Source organism: Geotrypetes seraphini, chromosome 11 (genome assembly GCF_902459505.1).
Source record: "Geotrypetes seraphini chromosome 11, aGeoSer1.1, whole genome shotgun sequence".
Classification (NCBI taxonomy): domain Eukaryota; kingdom Metazoa; phylum Chordata; class Amphibia; order Gymnophiona; family Dermophiidae; genus Geotrypetes; species Geotrypetes seraphini.
In genome coordinates, this window is record NC_047094.1 from 136,575,892 (window position 1) to 136,603,777 (window position 27,886).

Below are 27,886 nucleotides of genomic sequence, written 5' to 3' on the forward strand. Positions count from 1 at the left end.
CCAGAATCTCAAAGAGTAGCAAGATTCCGGAACCCAAAAGATCAGCAACATTCTATGCAGAATCAAGATTCCATGGTACGGATCCCAAAGCAAGCAGTGTCTCTGGACTATGGACCTTTCCTCCAGGAACATCTGCAGATTCTGCGAATTGACGGTCTTCTCCTGTCATAGCGAAACAGAAGCACGAAGCGCCGTTGCAAGCACAGTTCTGGATCCTGCGGCGCCCCGTACTCACCCGTTGTCACGCGGATCCAGCTCCGCCTCCTGCAGCCGAGCTCTCGACCAATGGTGCTCCGGGTGACCTTTCGCCCCGCTCGCCATTGGGTGCCGCGTGTCTGGATGGCGGCCGGGGAGCTGCAGGCGTGAGGGCGTCGTGGCTGTCTGTCTGTCGCTCGGACCGCGGTCCTTCCGGGGACCATGAGCGGCGCGCGCAGGAAGGAGGAGCACGCCGTGTCCAACGGAGCCGTGAAGGCGTCCCCGTGGAGCAAGGCCTTGCGCGGCGACTCGCTCTGGGAGGACAAGGTTCACGGTGCCCTTAACGTTTGCTCACCCTTCCCGCCTGGGGGGGGGGGTGTCTTCTGCTGCTGCTGCTGCTCCTTCTCTTTGGGGGCTGTATCCATTAAAAAAGAAAAGGTTTAGTAAAGTAGCAGACTTCCTCATAAAACAAATCGCAGAAAACATTTCACCCAATGTGTGATTAACCTCGGCAATTGGTTGCCACAGAATGTGGTGAAAGCAGTTAGCTTAGCAGGGTTAAAAAAAAAAAGTTTAAGTCATTTCCTAAGAAGTCCAGAAGCCGTTTTTAAGATGGCCTTGGAAAAATCCATTTTTAAAAACAAATCACGGAAAACATTTCACCCAATGTGTGATTAACCTCGGCAAGTGGTTGCCACAGAATGTGGTGAAAGCAGTTAGCTAAAGCAGGATGGAATAATGAAGCTTCCTGGATGTTGGGACTCTGTCATTGCAAAGCAGGAAGACTATATTGAAGGATTGTAAAGAAATACTTGAAACAAAAAACATATAAATAAATAAAAATTATGTGCATTATTTATGAAATGACCCTCATAATTTTGCTTTCCATTGCAATAGCAGACAGAGGTATGGCCAGCCCATTAACCCTTTAGTTTAGATAAATTCACACTTTAAAAAGTAAGAGAAAAGCGGCCTAAATATCAATAAAGGGTTTTTTTTTTCTGTTTCTACTGTTTAGTGTTTAAGGGCTGTTTTCTAAAAGTAATATAGAGAGAGAAGGGTAATGGATTTTCTGCAGCCTTGCAACAGCTTATAAGGACAATTGTGACCTGATATTTTGGATGTTCAGCACCAAATATTGCAGCACAAAACATAGCTTTATCTTTCTCTCTGCAGGATGAATTCTTAGATGTGATTTATTGGTTCCGACAGATCATTGCTATTGTGTTGGGAGTCATCTGGGGAATTGTTCCACTGAAGGGCTTTGTGGGAATAGCAATGTAAGTACAGTACTGGTCTTTTTAGGGAAAGGGAATGGAACTCGTGGACTGCCTTTTTGCGGTCCCACATTCAAAGGGTTTCTTTTGTACCCAGGGCGAAGGAGGCTGAAGTGACTTGCCCAAGGTCACATGGTGCAGTGCTGGGATTTAATTCCACAACCTGTGGGTGCTGAGGCATTAGCTCTTCCATTAGGACACGCCTCACTTTTTAACATGTACTGTTGAAATCTATTTTAGAAAGAAAAAATAAAAAGGAATAGACAAGTCGCTGGTCCCATTACAGACTGTGTATATCCTTTACAACCTAAATAACTATATTCATATCACAATTCAAGTTTATTAGGTTTCTTGATTAATCGCTTAATCATACTTCTAAGCGATGTACAGTTTAAAATTTTCATTTGTTAGGTGACAATACAAGAAATAAAAATATTTTTAAAAAAAAGGACAAAATTACACTCAATTTAACATATTCATAACATTAGCTAAGGAGGAATGAAATACAAATCTTTAAAGTAAAGAGAAAGCATTAAGGGAAAATACAAAGGGTTAACAAAATAACAAAATATAATTTAAAAAATATAATAGAATGGGGTTGTAGGATAATAAAATTAGTTTGCAAAGGCATCCTTGAAGAGGAATGTTTTTAAGTTACTTTTAAATTTTCCAAATTCCTTTTCTTCCCTTAAAAATATAGGAAGGGCATTCCAAGTCTGGTGCAGTAACTGAAAAAATGAATTGTCGGCTTGTATTTATAATTTTCAACGAAGGGATAGACAATAGGTTTTGTTCATTAGATCTTAAAATTCTCTTTGCAGAATATGGAATTAATAATTTAAATAAGAAAGCGGGAGTCTTATTGTAAAGGGTTTTGAAGGTAATTATACAAAGTTTATACGTTATTCTGTGAATAACTGGAAGCCAGTGGGCTTTTTTAAGAAGAGGTGTTACATGATCAAACTTTCTAGATTTGGTTATAAGCTTAATTGAGGCATTTTGTATAATTTGAAGACGTTTTATTTCATGTAAGGCAATTCCTTTGAAAAGAGAATTGCAATAATCGATTTTAGACATCACCAAAGAGTGAATTGGGACATAGAAATTTAGAAATAGATCGAATTTTACGTAATCTGTAAAAGGTACCTTTCACAATGTTACTAATATGATCGTGAAAATTTAGTTTGTTATCGAAAATCACCCCTAAAATTTTAATATTATTAACTGATTGTAGGGGGACATTTTTAATAGAAATTGGAGTAACAAGAGGAAAACTATCTTTCCATGGAAAAAGCATAATTTAAAAGAATTGATTATCTAAAGGTCAGATAACATCATCACCGTGAGGATTGAATCTAATAATTCTGCTCAATGATAAATGGTTCTGGAACTGTCAAGCTGAGTCTTTATTTTCCTTTTTTCTTTAGTTTTCTTTACAATGTTTCTCAGTCAATTCTTTAGCTCCGTTCTCTGTAATTGTGGACTAACCATACTTTGATAAGTTGTTATTATCCTAAAAGTAGGGATCATGTGTTTTTGACCCTTTATGATGAATTTGTTTCAGTTCATTGTATTTTTTCTTTTGACCGATAATGTTGTCAAATGGTTGAAAAATTATAAATAAAGAATTACAAAAAAAAAAGAATTGATTATTAATTTAAATAGTGCCCAGACCCACAACCTTAGTGTTCTAGTGTAGAAACACACAACACCAGTTGCCCTCAGACCACCATATAACAATCCAACATCCATTAACTATAAAATAAACTTTTGTGGTGGTTACTGCTTCTCCGATGTCATTTAATAAGCAGCTGGTGTCATAAAGTGCTTGTGCAAATACTCATAAATAACTTCTGGAAGCCAAAAATCACAAATATCTTCCAGAAGTTATTATTTATGAGTATTTGCACAAGCACTTTATGACACCAGCTGCTTATTAAATGACATCGGAGAAGCAGTAACCACCACAAAAGTTTATTTTATAGTTAATGGATGTTGGATTGTTATATGATGGTCTGAGGGCAACTGGTGTTGTGTGTTTCTACACTAGAACACTAAGGTTGTGGGTCTGAGCACTATTTAAATTAATCAATTCTTTTAAATTGTGATATGAATATAGTTATTTAAATTATTATCACAATTGAAAATAATATATCCCTATATTTATTTATCCTTTACAACCACCATGAATATGGTTTTACCAATGTAGTCTGATAAAATAGAAGTATTGAAAAACCTTTTTGTATTGTCAGTATCGCAACATTACAGAGCATTTAGGTATAGAAGTCAATAGTGCCATTTTGTCCCATTTCTTTTAAATGGGCCTCTTTCTTTCCTGCCAGGCTATGCTGATGACTTGCTTTGAAAGCAAATGAAGTGATTTTTGGCATGTCTCCTTAATTTTTTTAATGGGAATTTAGTTGAGGTAGCAGGTACAGCTGTTGCCTTGGCTTCAAATCAAGTAAAACTAGAACTTTCGGTAGATACAGGTGTGCGTCAGGAGGCTGAAACTCAAAAATGCTCAAATGAATGAGTATGCAAAGCGATGGTGCGTTAAAATTGCAAAAGTCGTCTGCAGTTCAATGCAAGATGTCAACCTTCCTGTCCGTGATTTGTAAGAAAGTAGATTGGAGATGGGGGAGGATGCCATAGCAAGTCCCTTAACCCCCAACCCAAACCAACACACATTACCTCTTCCTGCCGCCAAGCATATTCCTGGTTTCTAGTGCTGCTGAATATCTCTGACCCCTGCAGCACTATCCAGTTAGCGGTGACACTCAGTCTGCTAACTGATTAAATAAGCAGATAAGTTAGGCTAGCCCGGACCATCAGCCAGTGCCTGCGTAACTTCCCTGTTTTAGTTCTGACTCCATATGTATTCAAGCGCCTGGACGTAGCATGGCAGGGAATACCTGGGCTTAATTCAATTTATGGCTGTCGGGGCTTAAAACACTCTGACTGCTACAGGCTGAATATTAGCTGATATGCTGTTTATTAGCCTGTTTATATTTATATTTCTTTATTGGTTTTATAATTTTGACAATCAAAATCAAAACACAAGAAGAAATTATCACTAAATCCACATAATTCAGGACATTTTTTTTAAATACACAGTATAGTTAGTCCACAATCAATTGGAGACAGAGCTGAAATTGCTGAAATTTAACTAACAAATTATATAACTAGGAAAACCAAAAGGCGGCTTGACTTCTATAGAACAATCCCTTCTCTAAACGGAGTGAGAATCAGAGTTAATTATTACTTATTGTCTTGAGAAGCAATAAATTTAGATAACTGCTACGGTTCATAAAAAACATATCTGTTCTCTTTGTAAATCATTACACATTTACAAGGGTACCTCAGGACAAAAGTCGCCCCCAATTGAACCAACTTAGGTCTCAATATAAGAAACTGTTTCCTTCTCTTCTGTGTCGGACGTGAAACATCTGGGTACATTCTTATAATATTAGACAAAAAGGGAACATCTTTATATTTGAAGAACATTTTTAACATCCATTCCCTATCTGAATCAATAGCGAACTGTACTAATAATGTGGCTGGTACCTGAGTCTCAGTTTCCGACCTCTCTAGGAAATTAGTTAAATCCAGACTATCTGCAGATCAATTCTGCTGATTAGGATTTTGAGACCGAGGTCTCACCGGATTATTAGCCTGTTTATTTTGGTTGTTGCTTGAAACATGAAATGATCTATTTTTGGACCATTTCCCTCTTTATGTTTTGTTGTTGTTTTTTTTTTTTAGATTCTGCGTGATAAATGCTGGGGTTCTTTACCTGTATTTCAGCAGCTTCCAGCGGATAGATGAGGAAGAATATGGGGGAACGTGGGAGCTCACAAAGGAGGGATTTATGACATCCTTCGCACTGTTTTTGGTAATTCTTTTTTAAATTTAGTTATATATAAGTGGTTTACATTCAGGTACTCAAGTCCTTCTCCCTATCTGTCCCGGTGGGCTCACAATGTGACTAACGTGCATGTAGCAATTGAGTGTTAAGTGACTTGTCCAAGGTCACAAGGAGCACCACTGGGCTTGAACCTGCAATCTCAGGGTGCTGAGGTTACTACCTTAACCATTAGGCCACTGCTGTACTGTGATTAATTGGACTTTGTTTGAGTTTCTGTCCCAATTGTAATCTGCTTCACTGCCTTTTTGAGAGGCAATGTAACAGATAATTAGGAATTTAAATGGGAAATTAACTAGTCCAATTATAAGGCATTTTATACTGAACTTGGCAGGAAAATCAATGGAATTAACAAGCAAATACAGTAATGCAAAGCCCCACAGAGGAGAAAAGAGGCTGAGTTCTACCAGATCTGCTCCCATGTGCCCCAGAAACTTGTCAAGTTACCTCATGGACATCAAAAGTTGGATTAAAAAATAGGGTTTCAAAGCCACTTTGAACCCAAAGAATAAACTTTTGGGGCTTTCTTACCAGCGTGTTAAGGTTTGTACTTATTGCGAGTTAGCTGCAAAAGCTAGTGCTTAGTAGGTGTAAAGTCTGTGTGATAAATAAGAGGCCATATTGAGCATTTTCCCTGCATTTACTGGGTGGTGGAGACACTACACCATATTACCTGCAATGCCAGATAGGAAGGATGCCCCTAATAGTATAGTACAATGAGACCACTGCTAGGAGACATGGCTGTTTGAGAAGTCGCTGAGCCCTGGGCAGGAGCAGAGGGGGAACTGCTCCCACCAGGGCAGGGGGGGGGGGACTTTGACATTCAAGAGAAAGTGAAGTATGAGGTAGGAAGTCACCTGATGTTGGAGGGGAAAGGGAGGAGGGTGCTGCCCACACATGGTGAGAGCAGTTGCGCTACTGGACTTTGATGGGTAGTGGTTAATGCAGCTGCATTATTAGAGTCATGACAACTAGTGCGCGGTACTGTCTCATGTGCTAGCTGTCACTAATGACCACACCTCTGCCCCATCACACACATGCATTGTGTTAAGCTGCTAGTGTGGGTGATTTCCATGTTGGCTACTTTTAATATATTGTAGACATTGTGGAGGCCCATTCTAATATCTACCACACAATGAAACCTGCTTTATCTGCTTAAAACAGCTTGGTGGAAGGGCCCTTTTGTTCTGTAGACAAGTATGGAGTTCTAAAGGAAAGGTTTTTTTGGGGAGAAGGATAAAGAAGGCTATATGTCAGGTGTTGTCTTATCTGGTCAAAGGCTGGGGACAAGCTAAAAATCATCCTGTTTGTAGAGGGTTCCAGTGGAAGATCAAAGAATAAAGACATCAGATGGATAGAGGGTGATGAGCCCTTGACTAAATAGTAGGATTCTACTTCCACTTCTGCTGTAGGTTGGACATTAAAGTTTGTGCTCCAACTGTGGCTCCTTTCGGAGCCCAGTAAAGGTTAGCCCCTATGTACATATGTCCAGTCTAAGTGATGTGTGGTGCTCAGAAATATCAGATGGAAATAGACCCCTGGGCTCCTGCATCTTTTGGTTTTAAATAAATAATCTTCAAATAAGAATGAGTTCCTTTCAAATTTTTCCTTTCCCCTTTTTGTCTTTTTTTAGGTCGTCTGGGTCATCTTCTACACTGCCATCCACTTTGATTGACACAGCTGGTTCGCCCATCTTTGTCAATTCACGTCCAGGGACTTGGAACATTTTTAAATAAATCAGAAAGACCGAAATGGATTCCGAAGGAGATGCAAACACTAAACAGAGTTTGCCAATAGAGGAGAAAAGAGCAATCTTAAACAGAAGATCTCCTGAAGCCAGTCGAGCCATCGCTGTTTTATAGAAATGTTGCTGATGCATCCAAAAAAGAAAAAAATCCTCAGATTTATATACAGTATTGCAGATTACCATGATCAGACTTTAGCTTTGAACTGTTCTAACGCCAAGTATTCCAGTGTGGAGACAAATAAGAACTGAATATTAAAATCAACCAATGCATTATCATTTTTGTCTTCCACAGTAGTCGAATTCAGACACAACAGTTTTCACGTTTGATGTCAGTCTTTTAAAAATTAGTGTATTCCAAGTCTTTCTCAAAAGGCCTTGGAGTGCTGCATTGTTGAAATGGTACATAATATTTCATGATTAAACTGGTCTTTTACGTTAATTAAAGATCTGATTTGTTCAAATAAGCTATTATTGCTAATTCTTTATTACCATCTCTAACTTGTTTTTTATTCTGGTAATTTTTTCCATGGTTAACCGCAGGAAGCCATCTGTCATTCTTTAAGGAGAGAGGGAAATATCCGAGTAGGAATGGGCCCAGCCACTGACCCTCAAGCCTTGCATCGAAGAATGCTGGTGTGGGAGGACTGAGACTGAGACGGACGCTAAAGAATGACATGGGATGGGTGCAAATTCTGTCACCATGTCATTTCTTTGCACTCAGTCATGGATGTTTTCCTTCCTATGCTATAAATGGAAGGTCAGCTGGATGCATTCTGGGCGTTTCACAACAAGAGAAACTGAGATTTCAGTGAAGAAATTTAATTCAAAAAACATATTCCAAATTTAAATACAACATCAATAAAGAAATACAATTCAATAAAGTACAAATATCTAATTAAAAAACACCATCGTTATTATACTGTTAAAATCAACATTCTTGCTTATCGAATAGGTGGCTGCTGATTAAAAAACAATTAAAATCTCATTAAAATGTAGGCTCCGGTAGACACCTACAAAAAGGGCACTGAAGTCGCATTTGTAGAGGCGCCTAAGGTCAAAGTGGGGGTGGTTTGGGCCGGAAACGACATTGGGCGCCGTTAGGCGTGATTCTCTGTCCAAGGTAGGTGCCGGTAATGTAGGCCTTTAAAACCTGACCTGCATTAGTGGCGCCTACCTTTAACAGGAGCCGCGGTTCTGCAAACGGTGCCCTGGTGTGATCTGACACGCAGTCGGCGCTGTTTTTGTAGGCGATTGCAGAAGTTGGCGCTTTTTTTTTTTTGTTTACCTAGAAGTTGCAGGACCATCGACACTTCTTTTTTAAAAAAAAAAAGTTCAAACTTTTTATTGAAGTGTTTTGAACAATAACAAAAATTAAGGTGCAATAAGTGCAATCATTGATAATGACCAAAATATCAATATACAGAGAAGAACAGAAAATAATAGAAAGCTGAAATGGTCACGAAGCAGTCTAGCTATTGAGCAAGATACTTCCATGGCGATATGGTAGAGGAAACATGAAGTGATGACCTAGAAATGTAGTGTTTTTCAAATGCATATTGTTCAAATTTATTGTATAAACAGAGCAAATTCCACCAGAAGGTATAATCCAACAAAGAGGCTGATTTCCGGTTCTTGAGAATGCGCACGATCGCTGTAGCAAACATAGTGTCTATCAACTTGGAAGGGCAATCCGACTTGGCAAAGCTTGGGTGTTGAGATCGTAGAATTACCATTTCAAAAGTTAGGTTGGACGTGCAATTTGTAATAATTTTAATGGCCTTCCAAATGTGAGACCAAAAAGATTGGATGGCAGCACAGTAGAAGAGTGCCATCAGCTACCAAGCAATGCCAGCATTTAGGGTCAGGTCTCAAGTTAGCCTTCCACGTGACGAAATATAGGGATTGCGAGACTCTGGATGAAAGTAATGGACGGTTGGTCCATAATATCTTCCAATTAATATCTGATACTGGAGTAGCAAGTATATTCGTCCCAACGGTCCGTGGCTCGTGGGGAGAAAGTGTAATGGTGATCTCGTAGGATTATATAAAAGACTGAAATTGCTTTTCCGTGTGAAAGAACGAATGCACTCCAACAATGTACGTTATTTGGAGTATTATTGTCCTCTGTGTGCAGGGTCATTGGTGAGCACTGAAGACAATATGAGCCATTGAGTGTTTAATTGGAGGGAATGAAGAGCATAAAGACGAGAAAGGCATTATCAAGCACAAACCAAACTCCTGCTTTTCACCATCTTTTCCAATAGACAACTTTACCATTATGTTTAATCTTAGATTATTCCAAAGGTCTACTGTAAAGTGACATATCAGCGACTTTATCCAGACCCCTGAGAGCTTGTTGCATCGCACTCAGTAGGGCGTACATCTTCCAAGTGCAAAGGGCAGATAAGGGAAGAGGATGACATCGGTATCGACGCTTATAAATATTACATTATGTCCACGGCTAACAACTGATCCCCATATCCTGTTTGCGTACGTCGGGCGTCAGCATTCAATCACTGACCTTTATTGGCGTTAATTTGGAGTTGCGCACACCTCTTGCATGCCCAAATTGTGTTGGATAGGGGAGGGATGTGGGTGGATCAGTGTTTCCTGAGTCAGTTCTGGAGTGGCCTCTTGTCAGCCAAGTTTTCATGTTATCCATAATGAATACGCATGAAGGATTTGCACATAATGGAGGCCGTGGAAACAAATCAATTCCTTACATATTTATATATTCAGGTTTCTATACCATTCTCCCAGGGGAGCTCAAAACGATTTACGTGAATTTATTCAGGCACTCAAGCATTTTTCCTTGTCTGTCCTGGTGGGCTCACAATCTATCTAATACCTAGGGGACCAAGCGACCTGCCTAGGGTCACAAGAAGCAGCAGGGCTGTAGCCCTTTCAGGACCAAGGGACATATTTGTCCCATAACTTTAAAATCCTATAAATTTTGATTGGGATAGTCTACAGTTCTAAATTTGATATGTACGGATTCCATATGATACTGCCTTTATGTAAACAAACTGGTTCCGACATTCATTCATTGGCGTCGTTGCCAGATTGACGAGAAGATTCACTTGCCACACTGTCCATAAGCCAGAAGTGTGATTTTTTAAATAAAAATAATGATATTTCACAAAAAAAAAATCAATTTTTTGGCATCTGCAAGCCCTTTTTACCATAAAAATGTCGTCAAAACCACAAAAATTGGCCTACGATCCTTATGGTCCTGAAAGGGTTAACCTCTGAGCTACACTCTTCCCCCTTTATTCATTGTGGATATCCTGAAATTAGGACTGGCAAGGGGGTGCTCCAGGACCAAATTGGGAACCACTGTTCTAGAATACAGGGGTTGCGCACTCCACTTGCCCGCTAAGATTTACACCCTAAACACTATTTTCTTGTACAATCCCGCTCTATTCCTGGACAAGTGGGTTAAGCATCCCATGTCACAAGACTGCTTGTAGGAAGCCTCATTGACATCATTTTTTAGACCCTCCCCCAATGCAAAGTGATGTAGATTGGAAAGAATAATCTAAATCCCTCTTACTTGATGCTAGAGTCCACCTTAGGAATTGGCAACCAAGAAAAAGATCTAGCTGTCATCATAGACAATGTATCTCAAAGCAGACTATGGACTTTTCCAAATTGTTTTTTAAACCAGTTATTGTACATTAACCACTTGTACCACATCCTCTGGCAATGCATTCCAGAGCTTAACTATTCTCTGAGTGAAAAAATATTTCCCTGCAATTTCATCGAGTGTCCACTACTAGTCTTTGTGATTTTTGATGGAGTAAAAAATCGATCCATTTACACGTGTTCAACACCACTCAGGATTTTGTAGACTTCATATCTCCCCTCAGTCATCTCTACATACATAATTTAAAATGTGTCACGACATAATTTTCAGAGATAACAATTACAGGGTGAGGGGTAGGTTAATTGATGTTTTACTTTTTCAGTAAGTACAAAAACTAGAGGACACGCAATGAAATTACATGGTAATACTTTTATAACATATAGAAGGAAATATTTCTTCACTAATGAATAGTTAAGCTCTAGAACTTGTTGCCAGAGGATGTGGTTACAGCAGTTAGCATAGCTAGGTTTGAAAAAGTTTGGACAAGTTCCTGGAGGAAAAGTTCATAGTATGTTTTTGGGACAGACATGGGGGGAAGCCACTGCTTGCCCTGGTATCTTAATATGGAATCTTGCTACTCTGGGAATTCCGCATGGAATGTTGCTACTATTTGAGGTTCCGGAATCTTGCTTGTTCTTTGAGATTCTGGAATGTTGCTACTCTTTGGGGATTCCACATGGAATGTTGCTACTATTTGGGGTTACGGAATCTTGATTTTTGAGGTTCTGGAAAGTTGCTACTATTTGGGTTTCTGCCAGGTACTTGTGACCTGGATTGACCACCGCTAGAAACAGGAAACTAGGCTAGATGGACCCAGTATAGCTATTCTTGTGTTCTAAGTTTATTACAAAATCATTAAAATGCATAAATCATATATATTTACATATTATATGCATATAAAACCAAAGCTGAATAGCTTAATGGAGTCAAATCACACACAAATGAAAAATGGCCAGTTCATTCCACTAGAGCAGTGGTTCCCAAACCTATCCCTAATGAATATGCATGAGAGAGATTTGCATACCTGTCATATTCATTAGGGATATCTTGAAAACCTGACTGCCTGGGGGTCCCCCAGGACAGGTTTGGGAACCACTGCACTAGAGTTTGAACCCTCTGGTGTTTGCAGCTTCAGGGCCTGGCTGCCCACCTCCATGGTCTGGGATGAGGGGCACAAGTGCTTGAACAGAAATCAATTGTATATAATTATATTTAAGTCTGTTTTATTAAGAATATGTAACAAAGTCCGTACAAAACAATAGTTTTCTTGAATATTATGCAATAGGATAACACATTACATACAAAAGTGCCTTCACTAACCAAATTGAAATATGAACTAATTCGAAACCCTCAGTCCCAAACAGGAAATCATGCTTTTCGCCAGACGTTAGGGGGGCACATGAAATCCCAAAAAGATTCCCAAGTGTGAGAAAATTTCCTGCCCCTAACTATTGTGCGCAGTACCATTGCTGATCTGAAGAAGACAGCATTGCCTTTGAAAGCTAATTATAAATATATGAAAAAGGTATTTTCTTTTTTTAGTTTTATTTCTGTTTATTGCCTTTAACTTAACTCAGAATTATTAAGAAAGGAATGGAGAACAAAAGTAAGGATATTATAATGCCTTTATAGTGCAATTTCACCTTGAATATTGTGTGTAATTTTGGTCACAGCATCTCAAAAAAGATACAGAAGGGTTAGAAAATTATAAAGGTGATGGGACATACAGCAAGATAGGCAATAAACAATTACAACTGTAAAAATACGCGTATCAATTGTCCAGTAGCTGCGGTCCCAATTGCGCAATTCCCTGGAAGCAGGGGCCAGTGACGTTTTATGAAGGGCTCGCCAAGACCCTGACCCACAGTTAAGGAAGCTCTTGCACTATGGCATTGCACGCTACTTCAAATGTCTCTTCCCTTCCGGGATCCTGATTTGTGTTCCTTAAAGTCACCCCACCACTGTGCTGAGAATCCATTCCTTCTCCTGCCTTGGGTTCAAGGTCTCTAATAATTGCAGCAGTGCCATTAGTTCATTCTTTGGCTTCTGTGGCACTTGGCCCCTCAGCATTGCTGTTCTCTTACCCAGCTGAGACATTAGTGTGCCATAATTGAATCCTCTTCTGTTTAATCATTTTCCTGTTCCCATTTGGTGCCTGCAAAGGCCAACACTGGTTGGTTCTGAAGCCTGATGAAAGAGTTTAACAAAACGTTCACATTTACAAGCCTGCTGACAAAGCCCTTTTTAACCAGACTTGGTACCATCTTTCCCACACCTCGCTCTTAAAACTTCCAAGCTCCAATGTGTTTCGGCGATAGAAGGTTTAACATCTCTCCCCTTCCTAGATCTCTCCTGAAGAGTTTCAAGCACTAGGAGACAGGTCCTGGCAACACGAAACAGGTTGTGTTCACCCTCTAGGTCGTTCGGCATCAATACAGGTTGTCTGCATTACATGCCATGATTGGGATCCTGGTACATGCACATATATGCGTCTGAGAAGAATCTTTTTGACAAAGCATCCATCCGTGTGAAATCCATGGCAGCAAACTGTTCTTCAGACATAGCCAAGTAATGGCCCAGCTGAGGGCAAGGCTGGATTGCTGGAACATTTGACCCCTTTTCGTCACCTAAAGGAATGGCAGAATTATGTACTGGTGAATGACTGGAGGCAAGCTGCAAAAGATTTACGCTGATTTTCCATAATTAGTGCCCTTTATTGCAAAATGTGTGTTCTAAAAACTCCCCCCAAATAACAATTTTTCCTTATTTGTTGTCTAATAATTTTTTTTTCTCATGCAATCTTTTCTCTGGTTATCTTCTGAGCCCCTTCTGCCCCCCCTCCCCATTTTTACCTTCCTTGTGTCTCTTCCTTTATTTATTTATTCAATTTTCTATACCGTTCTATACTTGCCTAGGATCATAAGGAGCAGCGTGGGTTTGAACCCACAAGTCCAGGGTGCTGAGGCTGTAGCTTTAACCACTGTGCCACCTTTCTGCCCTCTCTCTTATCTCATTTTGATCTTCACTTCTGTGTTATTGCCCATATTTTGCCTTCACCATGCAGTCTTCCAGTTCCCCTCCAAGCTCAATCTCCTTCTCTCCTACCTCTTCTCTACCCTTTTCACTTACTCTCAACGTCTTTCTTCTCTTTCCCGTCACCCCTCCATTCTCTTTCTGTCTCTGAATGAACCACAGTCCTCCATTTCCCACTTGTAGTCTTTCCCCAAAATGTCCTGTCTCCACTTCCCCGCCTATCATTGGCTTTTGCAATTGAAAGGAGTTGTTTTTAGAATAGAAAAAAATAAATCTTACCTAGTCTTCCAGCCATGCTGTCAAAGAATACCCAAGAATGCTTGCTGGGTCCGTATTTCACAAAAGAGACATAGTGACTGGTCTTAATACAGAGTACAGCAAAGAGCTGCAGCTTTTGCCTGGACGTAGAGTTGCAGTGAAGACCTTTTGTACTTTCAATTCTTTGGGCTTTGTGTTCTTGTCTCTCTTTGTGGGAATGCACCTTCAGAAATAAAACAAAGCACAGATTACTCACCTTTTCCTGGTTTTATTTTAATGGCTTGGGTGTTCTCATCCTTTACTCAGAATGTGGGCATCAAGTCTGGCCAGTAGGTGTCACTGTTATAAAAATCCCAGGAGATTCTCCACCTCATCTCACCCTCCCACCCCAATAGCCCCCAGCATTTTAAAGCTGTGATTCCTGCCCTCTACAGCTAAACTAAAGAACCTAAACAGAAATCAAGCCGTTCTTTTAATTTGTGTTTCTAGTCATCTTGGTTCCCTTTTCCATAGCTACTATGTCTAGGCTGCTACAGGAGTCTTGACATAACTTGAGCTTTGATTGGATACCATCACTGTAATGACCTCCAGCTCCTCTTTGGATCTGAGTCCATGAAAGAACCTTGATCCGTCACCCCACTGGAGCTGAAGCCTTGGGCCTTGGCTTGGGCTTTTCTCTGTCTGACCACATCTTGTTGGGTTTCTCTCACAGTACTAGCTCAAATATTTTGCAAGTTCTCAAAATATATTGGGAAAGCAGTAGCCAGAAGTGGGCTCCTTTTATTAAGGTGCACTTAATTTCTAAGATGCCCTAGGAATATAATGGATGTTGTAGCATTTGGGGGGCAAATTCTATAAGAGGTGTCCAAAAGATAGGCGCTGAAATAGGCACCGTTCAGTGAGATTCAAGTAAAATCGGGCGCTGTTTAGTGAATCACGCTGGAAGCGCCCAATAAATAGGCCAGTTCTAGGCACCACTAAAAGTTTCAAGTTTTTATTAGCATTTGATGGATCGCTTATTTAATTTACTAAGCGATGTACAACTTTGTAAAAACAGGGTTGTGGGTACAGAGAAAATAACTTCAGACGTACAAAATAAGACTAACATGAATCTCAGGGGATAGGGGGGGAAAAGTTACAATTTCTTGTTAGAGTGAAAAAAAAAACCCAAAAGGGATGTAAACGAGAGGGAGGGTAAAAATAACAAACAAAAAAAAAAACCCTAAGATTTTTAGTTATTGGTCGGTGAGTGAAAGGTTGAACGCATCTTTAAAAAGATAAGTTTTTAAGAGTTTTTTAACGGATGAAAGGTCTTTTTTGGTCTCTTATGTACTGTGGTAGAGAGTTCCGCAGTTGAGGGGCCATGACCGAAAACAGATCATGTCTTCTGGTGCCTATAATTTTCAGGGATGGAACAGTTAAATATTGAACTAAGGCCAGTACTAGGCAGACTTGCACGGTCTGTGTCTGTGTATGGCCGTTTGGTGGAGGATGGGCAGGGGAGGGCTTCAATGGCTGGGAGGGTGTAGATGGGCTGGAGTAAGTCTTAACAGAGATTTCAGCAGTTGGAACCCAAGCACAGTACCGGGTAAAGCTTTGGATTCTTGCCCAGAAATAGCTAAGAAGAAAAATTTAAAAAAAAATTTAAATTGAATCAGGTTGGGCAGACTGGATGGACCATTCGGGTCTTTATCTGCCGTCATCTACTATGTTACTATGAACGAAGAGACCAATTGTGTAACAAGGCGACTAACATGAAGCCACGCCCACACCCAACGTGCATAGTGCACAGCGCCTTTTTTTTTTTTTTTTGAAGGCCGCCTCTATTTTTAGAGGCAGAATCGCTCTTTCTTGATAGGCGCCTAAGTTTCTAATTATTTGCTGATTAAAAAGCTTAATTGAGCTTCTTATTCAATTTAGATAGGCGCTTCCAAAATAGGTGCTTAACCTTAGGCCCCGGTTACAGAATTTATGCCTTAGCATGCGCTAAATCGGTTAGCGTGCCTTAATAAAAGAACCCCTTTGTTGAACAGCATATGGACTCTTTTACCTGTGAACTGGAGATGGATTCCCAGGGGTTGTGGAGAGGGAGGCAGGGAATGAAACAGACAAATCTCCTTGTGGGCTTTTGCTTTGATTTTTGGCTAGAGATACACAACGGTTCTGTGCGAGCTTTGAATCTTTCCCCGCTGCAATAAAATGCCATAGAGGATTTCAATCAGATCATATGATCTCCTGAATGCCTCTTACAAACTGTTATTTGTGACTTCATGTAGGGGAATATAGAAATGTAGGGCTCCTTTTCATAAGTGCAGTAAAAACAGGCCTTAATGCGCCCTTACGCAAATCTTTCCCACATGCCAAAGCCATTTTTCCCGCAGCCATAAAAACCCTGATTTTTTCTGCATCAATGGCCATGTGCTAATGTTCACTATAACAGATCTCAGTCTGCCTAGAGAAAATTATAGGAAAAAAAAGCCTCGGAAGTGCAGAGGTGATGCCTTACAAGCCAGCACAATATAACAGCACCCTTTCATTGGCAACCCCCCCCCCCTCAAAAAGCCATAATTAGACACAATGTATGATATATTTTAATAGTTGCAGCGTGTGAAGTATGTTTTGATTATTACAGACGCAGCACTTGGATCCCCTGAAATGGGTCTCCATCAGGATATAAGATAAGTGCTTGCTTGATATCAAATTTTTTTGAATATATCACACGTCTAATAATATACTTGGAGGGTTTTTTTTGCCAATGAAAGATATATATTCCAATGAAGGGGTGTTATTATATTGTGCTGGTTAGTACGGCATCACCTCTGGGGATTTTTTCCTCCAATTTTCACTAGGTTGCGTAAGATCTGTTATAGTAGATATTGCAGTGCAATCTTCTGGATCTCTTTTCTGTTGTGTTCGTGTGCCAATGTTGCCCTTTAAAAAAATGATCGCATGACTGCCGTTGTGCTCCTTCCCGGTCTCTTCGTTCAAACAATCCAAAGTTGTTTACTGTCCCTTCTATCCGTGAACTATTTCTTGACACAACGGTTACTGCCCCTACTCTTTGGAACGCCCTTCCATTGGACCTCAACATTAGAAACTTCTCTTGACAAGTTCAAATCAAAACTCAAAACATTCCTTTTCAAAGATGCTTATGACCTCTGATCTCCTCCAGTTCTAAGAGAATCCATGCCGCTCTTCCATGGTCTTAACGTAAACACTTCTTTTGATGCGAACCGTATCCTATTGGTTCTACCCTTCCCTACTCTACCCTCCCTCTTATGGTTTCTTTTAACCTCAACGTAATTATTTACTTTCCTGTTTCCCTTTTGTTTTAGTAAGTCTGTTTGTATTGCTCTCCCTTTTTCAAATTTGTATTTTTTTTTAATTAATATTTTATATTGTAAACCGTTTAGGTATATATTTGATAAAGAAACTTGGAAACTTATAAGGGCTCCTGCATGATCTGTACACTAACCAGTTGGTGCATCAGAATGTAGATTTTTATTAGTTTGAGCGCATCCCATGGTATGTTTTTTTGCTGGTTTAGGTGCGTTTAAATGCCTAAATGAAATAAATAATAAAATAAACACTGTTTAGTGAAAACGCCCCATAGAATTGATGGCAGCTAAAGACCAGCATGGTCCATCCTGTCTACCCAGAAAGGTGGCCAGGGTTGCACGCCGCTCTGTGCAGGTTATTTCTATATATTCTGCCTATCAAGGCAATATGTACTGCAGGTGGATTACAATGACTTTTCAGGCCTCTACCACCCATCTCCGTGAAAAAGTATTTCCTGATGCTGCTTTTCAGATCCACCCCTTGCAGCATTTGGATCATTCCCCTCCCGTTCCCCAAAAGACGAATGGGTGCCGTGAGAATGTTTCATGGTATTTGCAAAGGCATCTGATGCAACCCTGTTTTGTTTCTAATTATATGTCTTTATAATAGCAGAAGACATTCTTTTGCCACCTCCCTTAACTAGGGCAGCCACTTGACCTAAGAACATAACATAACATAAGCAGTGCCTCTGCTGGGTCAGACCAGAGGTCCATCGTGCCCAGCAGTCCGCTCATGTGGCGGCCCAACAGGTCCAGGACCTGTGTAGTAATCCTCTATCTATACCCCTCTATCCCCTTTTCCTTTAGAAAATTGTCCAATCCCTTCTTAAACCCCAATACCATAATCTAGGCTAACACTGAGAGATTGGTAGAGGAGCCTTGCAAGGGCATTCTAGACTCCCTCTCCCCTCACAACAGTTAACCTCTCCAGCTCGTGAGCGGCTCCCCTGTCCGCCCCATATTGGTGACTGTTGGTGGGGAGAGTAAATGAAAGGAGGCCAGTTAGTGGGCAGCCTACTTTCACCTTCCGGCATTCCCACCTCGGCTTGCATCCATCTTTCCCGCACAGGTAATCCCACCTCTCCTAAAGAAATTGAAAGTATGTGAAGCCCCTCTATAAACTGGGTTTTGATAGGAACATGATGGCAGATAAAGGCCAAATGGCCCATCTGCAGTAGCCACGATCTCCTCCTCTCCCTATTGGCTAAGGCTCTTAACATTTGCATCTCCTCTTCCTATAGGCTAAGGCTCTTAACACCCACATTGTGATGTCATAGAACTTTAGTAACATAGAAACATGATGTCAGATAAAGGCCAACTGGCCCATCCAGTTTGCCCATCCGCAGCATCCACCATCTCCTCCTCTCCCTAAGAGATCCCATGTGGCTGTGTTTGTGATTGATCAGACTGACATTTTGATTAGGAGCTTTTCATAACACCAGTTTATGAGATGGCAGTGTTCTGACAGAAGAATTTTCTCTTTTTCAAAGCATCTGCTACTTAGGAGAAGGGGGAGGTTTTTCTAAGGAGGGAATATTAATGAGGGCAAGGGGGTACTGCTGTAGAGTCTGAAGTTTCATCAAAAGTACCCTCATGCATCCAATGTATAGCACACTACAGTAATCGATTTGTCTTAATTTCGGAGCTTTACAATCAATTTAAATTGGGCACATTCATAACAATTGCCTGACCCGTTTAAGTCACCGAAAATAGGGAAAATCTTAGACATACTCTATCAGAGCTTCCACGTTACCCAGATCCAGGATTTCCATCAACCTCATCCTGAAGCATTTTGGGACCTGCAGCACTAATGCCAATGGGTAGAATCAGGGACTACAAACCCACACTGCTTTGGGATGTCAGTTTAAAACCAGGACTGGCCAAAAACATCTCCCTCCTAGAACTGGGTAATGAAGTAGCTCAGCTGCATTCATCCTTTGTACCAGTGGTTCCTGAACCTGTTCTGGGGGCTCCCCAGCCAGTTAGGTTTTCAGGATATCCACGATGAATATTTATGAGAGAGATTTGCATGAAATGGAGTGGGGGGAGAGGAATTCTAATAAGGACCAGCAAAGCAGAGTTGTGTAGACACAAACTAGTGGGAATCACTAAGTAGACAGATTGTGAAAATGCTTGAAGTACAATCTATCTAATGTGCCTGGGATAGTGGAGGATTAAGCAACGTGTCCAGGGCCACAGGGAGCAGTGAAGGGTTTGAACCCACAGCCTCAGGGTGCTGAGGCTGGAGCTCTAACCACTACACCACACTCCAATACAATATCAGAAGTGAGGCAAGTATAGAATAATGAAGCCATTGTGACATCACTGCTAAGGTTGGCTCTTAGGCATTGGAGGAATGAGGCATTATGACATCACAATCTCAGCTCTGGAATGTTGCTACTCTTTGGGTTTCTGCCAGGTACTTGGGACCTGGGTTGGCCACTGTTGGAAACAGGAGACTGGGCTTGATGGACCTTTGGTCTGTCCCAGTATGGCAACTCTTATGTTCTTATGTGAGCCAAGTCTAGGACAATCAAGCCATTGTGACATCACTGCTGAGGTTGGTTCTTAGGCATTGGTGGAATGAGGCATTATGACATCAAAATCTCAGCTCTGGAATGTTGCTACTCTTTGGGTTTCTGCCAGGTACTTGGGACCTGGGTTGGCCACTGTTGGAAACAGGAGACTGGGCTTGATGGACCTTTGGTCTGTCCCAGTATGGCAATTCTTATGTTCTTATGTGAGCCAAGTATAGGACAATCAAGCCATTGTGACATCACTGATGAGGTTGGCTCTTAGGCATTGGAGGAATGAGGCATTATGACATCACCATCTCAGCTCTGGAATATTGCTACCCTTTGGGGTTTTGCCAGGTACTAGTGACCTGGACTGGCCACCCTGAGGACAGGCTACAGGGCTTGATGGACCATTGGTCTGACCCAGTTAGACTATTCTTATGTTCTTAAATATCTTTGTCTCAAACCATAACAAGAGAACAAAAATCCAACAATTAACACTCATAAAGTTCTTAACTTTACATTTGAAAGCCATGTTATCAACTGCGAATAAGAAAGAAAATCCCTCCAAATTTACTCTTTGGCATCAAAGTGATCCACTTGCATGGCTTATTGGTAATAATTTTTTGTTTTTCGGGCCTTAAGTAAAGCCCTTCCCTTCATATCCCTACTCACTTAAATATTTATATACTGCCTATCAATAGAGGTTGTCAAGCTTTTTTTCCCTATCTGGCCTGGTGGGCTCTCAGTCTACCTAATGGACCTTAGGTGAGTTGCTCAGGGTCACAAGGCTTGAACCCACAGCCTCAGGGTGCTGAGTCCACTCTCCCCTACCTAGTTATATTAGAAATGAGGCTGTTCACATCTAAAGAAAAGATCTGGTTGTTTAATAAAACACCATTTTGCAGAGTGTGAACATTTCCTACTGAGAATATAATTTATAAACACGATTTTGGCAGAAGTGTCACAGAGCAAGCCCAAAGAACCAAGTTCAGATATATCTACTGTGACTTCTATTAATGTCCACTCTGCCTGGATACTTGAAGATTTCCTCAGGTCACCCCGAGAGATTTCTCCTATTTCACAGCTGATAGAAAAGCTTTGAGTTTTGGCTAGTTCCTCCTCATGCTTTAATCCTATTGGAAGCCCTTACCTGTCTTTCGCAGAGGCGACAGAACCACTTACTGGGTCCAGGAGCTAGCGAGGGATCTTTTATGCACTGGCTGCATTCATACTCAGCTGGGCTGCTGCAGATGAAGCAGTCTCTGGGAACTGCAAGGAGACAGCAAAATCAGAGCTTGTTACTAGACCTGCAGGAGCAAATAGTCAGAGATGCCTAGTAGAGACAAAATTCATCACTATTCCCTTCCCCATGGATAACCATGGAAAACCATCCTATGTCATTCTTCAGTGTCTATCTCAACCTCAGTCCTTCTACACCAGCATTCTTCAGTGCTAGGCTTGAAAGTCAGTGGCTGGAAACCATCCCGTGTCATTCTTCAATGTCTCTCAACCTCAGTCCTTCTACACCAGCAATCTTCAATGCAAGGCTTGAGGGTCAGTGGCTGGAAACCATCCCGTGTCATTCTTCAGTGTCTCTCTCAACCTCAGTCCTTCTACACCAGTAATCTTCAATGCAAGGCTTGAGGGTCAGTGTCTGGGCCCATTCATACTCTGATTCTTATGTGAGCCAAGTAGAGGATAATGAAGCCATTGTGACATCACTGCTGACATTGGCTCTTAGGCATTGGTGGAATGAGGCATTATGACATCAAAATCTCAGCTCTGGAATGTTGCTACTCTTTGGGTTTCTGGCAGGTATTTGTGACCTGATTTGGCCATTGTTGGAAACTGGGCTTGATGGACCTTCGGTCTGTCCCAGTATGGCAACACTTATAGTCTTATGTTCTAACCATGCCGTGTCATTCTTTAGTGTCTATCTCAACCTCAGTCAATCTACACCAGTATTCTTCAATGCTATCAATGTAAGGTCAGTGGGTCCGATTCTTCCCTCTCTCCTTAAAGAATGACATGGAGATGGTTTCCCATAGTTATCCACGGGGACGGGAACGGTGAAGAATTTTGTCACTTTGTCATTCTCTAATGCCTAGAAAAAGTAATTTTTGAGAAGGAGATTTCAGCATTTGCCACAAGTCTCACTCTACTCCAATTCCAGCCCCCACACCCCACCTCCTGCTTTGCCCCTTCTACTCTGTCTCCTAGCTCCACCCCCTGCTCTACCTCAACCCCATGGTCATTCCAGAAAAATACCTTGTTTACACTTCAGGTATCCATTTCTTATATTCTTCCTGTCATCTCCCCTCATGACTCTTCTGTGAATATAGCTTCCCTCTCAGTCACTTTCCTTGTCTTACTATGCCCAGCTTCCCATGCCTCCAGTCTCATTTCCATATTCTCAGTGCCCTTCATTGTCCCATCTTTTCACACGGCTTCCTAAGCTTCCAGCCCCCTTGATCCTTCACACCATCTTTCCACACCCATTCCAGCCAGACACACTTTTCCCTCCCTCCCTCCCTTCCCTAACCCTTGTCCCTCCCCCTCTTGAGATATTTCTTTTCCCGTGTTCACCATCTCTCCCTCTTTCCCTATTCTCTTCCTGCTTATGTTCATGTTTATTAAACTTGACCTATTGCCTTTCATTACATGCAATAACAAAGATAGAACCAGCTGGGAGTGGGGAACCACCTAGGCTATAGCAGTGGCCTGGGTGTCTGAGAAGCTGACCCCTGAGGCTAAACATGTCCGAACCAGCCAAGTAAAGAGGAGACCAAGAATACTTACCCTTATAAAGCAAATCCGTAATGTCAAGTTCCGTGGAGGGTAATATAACAGGAAACATCTTAAACTTTTTTCCAAATCTCGGCATTTGAAGTATGAGGCATGATGGAATCTGAGACACAAACAGGGCAAAGATTAAAGTCGGATGGGTCAGCCTGACAAGGGTGATCTTATTTCTACTCACTTATCAAACTGCAATGATTCTCTCTTTTTTCCCCAATGTAACCCTTTCATGTCCAGAGCCTTGTAGTTCACTAGAGCTTGATCCACTCCTCTTTGGTAGGGTTACCAGATTTTCCAATCGGAAAATCCAGACCCCCCCTAGACCCGCCCCCAGGCCTGCCCAGTTCCACCCATCCCCGCCCTAATCCTGCACCCAGTCCCAGCCCAGCCCTCACTGCCTGCTCTTGTCGGGCAGGGAGGAAATCCGCACAGTCTCTCCTTTCGGAACCCCCCCTACCAACACATCCTCTGGGTTTCATTTATTAAGACTGTGTTAGATATATTGAAATCATTTATGATTCACACAAATAACCTTGAGGGTACGTCCCTACCTCATGAAACTTCAGGTCACATGCGAGGAATGATTTCTCCAGCAAATATTGCGTTGTAGGCACATTGACCGCCTCGTCTTTCTCCAGAATGATCTGGTAACCGTTACACCCCTGAGTCTTGTTGTTTGACCTGAGATTTCATAGGGAGAAAATCAGAAGTTCAAGAAATGTTTCTAGCCGTGAATTTTAATAATGCATTCCAGGAAATTGGTACCAATTGCTGGTGTACCCCTATCTCAGTTGCAGAACTTTACAAAGCTGTTGGTGGAGGCATTGGTAGGGGAAGAGGTTGAAGTGATGTGTTCCTTCCCCTGGAGCAGGCAAGATATCTGCCATTGTAAGAGTGATCCTTTCTAGTACAAGACCAGTGCTAATAGGTTCGGTCTTGTCTAAGATGTGCTCTGCAGTTCAATATCTACCACCCTAGATATTGGGTAGGGGGTGGAGATTAAGAGGGATAAAGGCCACATTTTTGCTGCTATGGGTTTACAGATTTTTTTGTCTAAGTTTGTTAAAAAAATTTTAAACAATTGATTAAGTGACTTGCCCAGGGTCACAAGGAGCCGTGCGGGATTCAAACCTACAACCTCAGGGGGCCAAGGCTGTAGCTCTAACCACTGCACCACACACATAGAAACAACAGACAAAATCGCAAAGTAAGTGATACACATCAAACCTAGCATTCAAAAATACAAGCATTGATTCAAAATAAAACTAATCATTCAGTCTTTACCCCCCAGATATGATGATACATTATAAAGGGAAGAAACTTTGTTCAGATAAATGTTAAGGAAAGAAGTTACCTGATTTTCAGCAAAGGTTCTACAGACAGGATCTCCTGCAAAAGAGCACTGAGAAATTCTTCTGGATCTAGACCAAAAAAAAAACAAAAAGGGAAAGACATTACCGGTAATCTTCTTGTGTCATTATTTTCCTGTCATGTTTCTAAAGCAAATGCATTTCAATGTAACAGAGAATCAAGGCTCTTATCAGGTTAAATTTAAGGATACACTCTCAGCTATTTGGAAAAACCTGTGTGGAGTCCCGCAGGGCTCCCCACTTTCTCCTACACTCCTTAATGTGTACCTTCTTTCATTGGGCTACTGGATGAGCAAATTGGGCTTGAAGTTGTTCAGCCAAGCTGGCGATATTACAATAGTCATCCCATGTCGTAAAACGCTATCCAACAGAACTCAACTTATTGGGTCTGTGCTAAATACGATGGAATCCTGGATGCAGGAATTGAAGTTGAAATTAAATCAGGAAAAACAAAATTCTTCCTTGTGTCATCACAAAAGATCATTTTTGAATTCAACATCATATAGAATAAGCCCTACAATTAAAATCTTGGGAGTTGTTCTTGATCAGTGCTTGACCATGAAAAATCAGATAGACGCAGTGGTTACTAAACCTCATGGAAATTACGTACCATCAGATCCTACTTTAATGCCACTACTTCTGAGTATACTGGACTATTGTAATATTGTAGATTTGGCTAGACTGACCCTGGTTCAAACTACGGCAGTAAGAATGAGGAAGTATGACCACGTTATTGTGAGTTGCATTGGCTTCTGGTAGAGGCCCGGGTGATCTTTAAGTTGGGATGCCTATACTCTAAAGTTGCCCCATTATATCTGTTGCGGCGCACGAGAATAGTAGAAAATCTCATGCCCTATTTACGTTCCCTTCAGTTAAGGGTTGTAAAAGTAAGAAACATCACGGGCATTGTCTTTCTCACCAAGCAGCTTATTATGATAAAGATTTCCGTCCATTACTGATCAGATCCACATCTTATGAACATTCTAGAAAACATTTGAAGACTTTTCTTTTTTCCAAATTCTTGATCAATTAGATTTCTGTATATCACATTATTCCTGTATTTTCTCATAGCATAATCTTTTGTTAACCGCATTGAACTTATGGTTATGCGGTCTAGAAATTTGCTATTATGTTATGTTATCTCCCAAAGCATATAAACAGTATGGAATTGGTCCAAAGGGCAGTTTTCAAGTTTACGGTTTTTCAAGTTTTTACTATAATTTGATTTGATCGCTTATCTTGTTTTACTAAGCGAAATACAATTCATTTAAAAAAAACACATACAATTACAATTTAAGAACTGAACAGACAAAAGAGTAGAGGGGGTAGAACTACAATCTGGGTTTTAAAGGCCAAAGAACTAACATATGGAAAGCACGATAAGGCAGGAGTGAGAAAGAGGAAGAAAGAGAGAGAAAAAATAACCGAAAAAGGATGAAGAGAAATCTATTTTAAAAGAAATTAAAGGCTGAAAGCATCTTTAAATAAGAAACTTTTTATATTCTGATACTGAAGCTCTGGTTTTCTGTAACAAGAGGAGTTCTTGTGTATTTGTTGGAAAATGAATAAAAATTAAATAAGAAATAAATAAATAAGAAACTTTTCAGGTTATTTTTGAAGCATGTCAGATTATCTTCCTCTCTTCAATGTTTTGGCATAGCATTCCAGAGCTGAGGCACAGACACAGAAAAGATGTCTTGTCGTCGAGTCCCTATTATTTTCAGAGAAGTTATTAAATGTTTGGTGGCCTTTCTCACAAACATATGGAGACATAAGAACATAAGAAGTTGCCTCCGCTGAGGCAGACCAGAGGTCCATCTCGCCCAGCGGTCCGCTCCCGCGGTGGCCCATCAGGCCCATTGCCTGAGCAGTGGTCCCAGACTATCCCTATGACCTACCTCTACTCCTATCTGTACCCCTCAATTCCTTTATCCTCTAGGAACCTATCCAAACCTTCCTTGAAGCCTTGTAACGTGCTCCGGCCTATCACAGCCTCCAGAAGCGCGTTCCATGTATCCACCACCCTCTGGGTGAAAAAGAACTTCCTAGCGTTTGTTCTAAACCTGTCCCCTTTCAATTTCTCCGAGTGCCCCCTTGTACTTGTGGTTCCCCATAATCTGAAAAATCTGTCCCTGTCTACTTTTTCTATGCCCTTCAGGATCTTGAAGGTTTCTATCATGTCTCCTCTAAGTCTCCGCTTTTCCAGGGAGAACAGCCCCAGCTTTTTTAGTCTGTCAGTATATGAGAGGTTTTCCATACCCCTTATCAGTTTCGTTGCTCTTCTCTGGACTTCCTCAAGTACCACCATGTCCTTCTTGAGGTATGGCGACCAGTACTGGACACAGTACTCCAGATGCGGGCGCACCATTGCACGATACAGTGGCAGGATGACCTCCTTCGTCCTGGTCGTGATACCCTTCTTAATGATACCCAACATTTTGTTTGCTTTTCTTGAGGCTGTGGCGCACTGTGCCGACGCCTTCAAAGATATGTCTACCATCACTCCCAGGTCTCTTTCAAGGTTACTTACCCCTAGCAGTGATCCCCCCATTTTGTAGCTGAACATCGGGTTCTTTTTCCCTACATGCATGACCTTGCATTTCCCTACGTTAAAGCTCATTTGCCACTTTTTGGCCCATTCTTCTAGTGTCATTAGGTCCCTTTGCAGATCTTCGCAGTCTTCCATGGTTTCAACCCTGCGGTAGAGTTTGGTGTCATCCGCAAATTTAATAACTTCGCAATTTGTTCCCGCCTCCAGGTCGTTAATAAATATATTGAACAGGAGCGGTCCCAGCACCGACCCCTGCGGAACTCCGCTCGTGACCCATTGCCAGTCTGAGTAATGGCCTTTTACTCCAACCCTCTGTTTCCTGCCTGCCAGCCAGTTTTTGATCCATCGGTGGACCTCCCCTTGCACCCCGTGTTTCCACAGCTTTTTAAGCAGTCTTTCGTGGGGTACCTTGTTGAAGGCTTTTTGAAAGTCAAGGTAAATGATGTCAATGGAGACAACCTTAAAGATTTCAATACTTTGGAAGAAATGCAGGTTAAGGAAGAAATAGTAGATATTTAAATACCTCTGTGGCTAGAGGTGAGTTTCTTTCAGTTGAAAGGAAGCTCTGGAATGAGGGGACAGGAGTAATTTACTGAAAAGGTGTCAGATGACTGAAACAGCCTCCCATTGGAGTGATGGAGATGAGAACTGGAAATTCAAGAAAGCATGGGACTAGTACAGAGAATCTCTGAGGAGAAGGAAAGGATTGTGAAAAATTGCAGGCAGACCTTTTGGAAATTGGAAGACTGGGCGTCCAAGTGGCAGATGAAATTTAATGTGGACAAATGCAAAGTGATGCACATTAGGAAGAATAACCTGAAACACAGTTACCGGATGCTAGGGTCCACTTTCGGGGTTAGCGCCCAAGAAAAGGATCTGGCTGTCGGTGTAGATAATATGATAAAACCTTCCGCTCAATGTGCAGCGGTGGCCAAAAAAGCAAACAAGATGCTAGGAATTGTTTAAAAAGGGATGGTTAACAAGACGAAGAATGCTGTAATGCCTCTATATCGCTCCATGGTGTGACCTCACCTGGAGTACTGCATTTAATTCTGGTCTCCTTATCTCAAGAAAGATATAGTGGCACTAGAAAAGGTTCAAAGAAGAGCGACCAAGATGGCAAAGGGGATGGAACTCCTCTCGTATGAGGAAAGACTAGACAGGTTAGGGAAAAAAGACAGCTGAGGGGAGATATGATTGAAGTCTACAAAATCCTGAGTGGTGTAGAATG

At 41.3% G+C, this 27,886-nt stretch overlaps 2 protein-coding genes across 2 annotated transcripts in view; one reads left to right on the forward strand and one right to left on the reverse strand.

The window, feature by feature from the left end:
- The first annotated feature begins 295 nt into the window (after positions 1-295).
- RAB5IF (RAB5 interacting factor) lies at positions 296-7,605 on the forward strand. The gene is made up of 4 exons (XM_033915181.1): positions 296-522; positions 1,372-1,475; positions 5,235-5,364; positions 7,028-7,605. The coding sequence occupies exons 1-4, from the start codon at positions 418-420 to the stop codon at positions 7,067-7,069; spliced, it is 381 nt and encodes a 126-aa protein (XP_033771072.1). The 5' UTR covers positions 296-417; the 3' UTR covers positions 7,070-7,605.
- Positions 7,606-12,013: 4,408 nt separating this feature from the next.
- Positions 12,014-27,886, reverse strand: part of LOC117345525 (ubiquitin carboxyl-terminal hydrolase CYLD-like) — a 37,622-nt gene continuing 21,749 nt past the window's right edge. The window contains exons 7-12 of the mRNA XM_033914300.1: positions 24,089-24,155; positions 23,286-23,415; positions 22,735-22,843; positions 21,086-21,204; positions 14,100-14,301; positions 12,014-13,414 (exon numbers count right to left, since the gene is read on the reverse strand). Of these exons, the coding sequence (XP_033770191.1) occupies positions 13,236-13,414; positions 14,100-14,301; positions 21,086-21,204; positions 22,735-22,843; positions 23,286-23,415; positions 24,089-24,155 (806 nt within the window). The 3' untranslated portion in view covers positions 12,014-13,235. The remainder of the gene's footprint in view (positions 13,415-14,099; positions 14,302-21,085; positions 21,205-22,734; positions 22,844-23,285; positions 23,416-24,088; positions 24,156-27,886) is intronic.

What these genes read in the sequence shown, in the direction of transcription:
- RAB5IF (XM_033915181.1), top strand. Translation starts at nt 418, where the DNA reads ATGAGCGGCGCGCGCAGGAAGGAGGAGCACGCCGTGTCCAACGGAGCC. An exon ending in ACTCGCTCTGGGAGGACAAG is followed by an intron (nt 523 to 1,371) that starts GTTCACGGTGCC and finishes TTCTCTCTGCAG; the next exon opens with GATGAATTCTTAGATGTGAT. An exon ending in CATCCTTCGCACTGTTTTTG is followed by an intron (nt 5,365 to 7,027) that starts GTAATTCTTTTT and finishes GTCTTTTTTTAG; the next exon opens with GTCGTCTGGGTCATCTTCTA.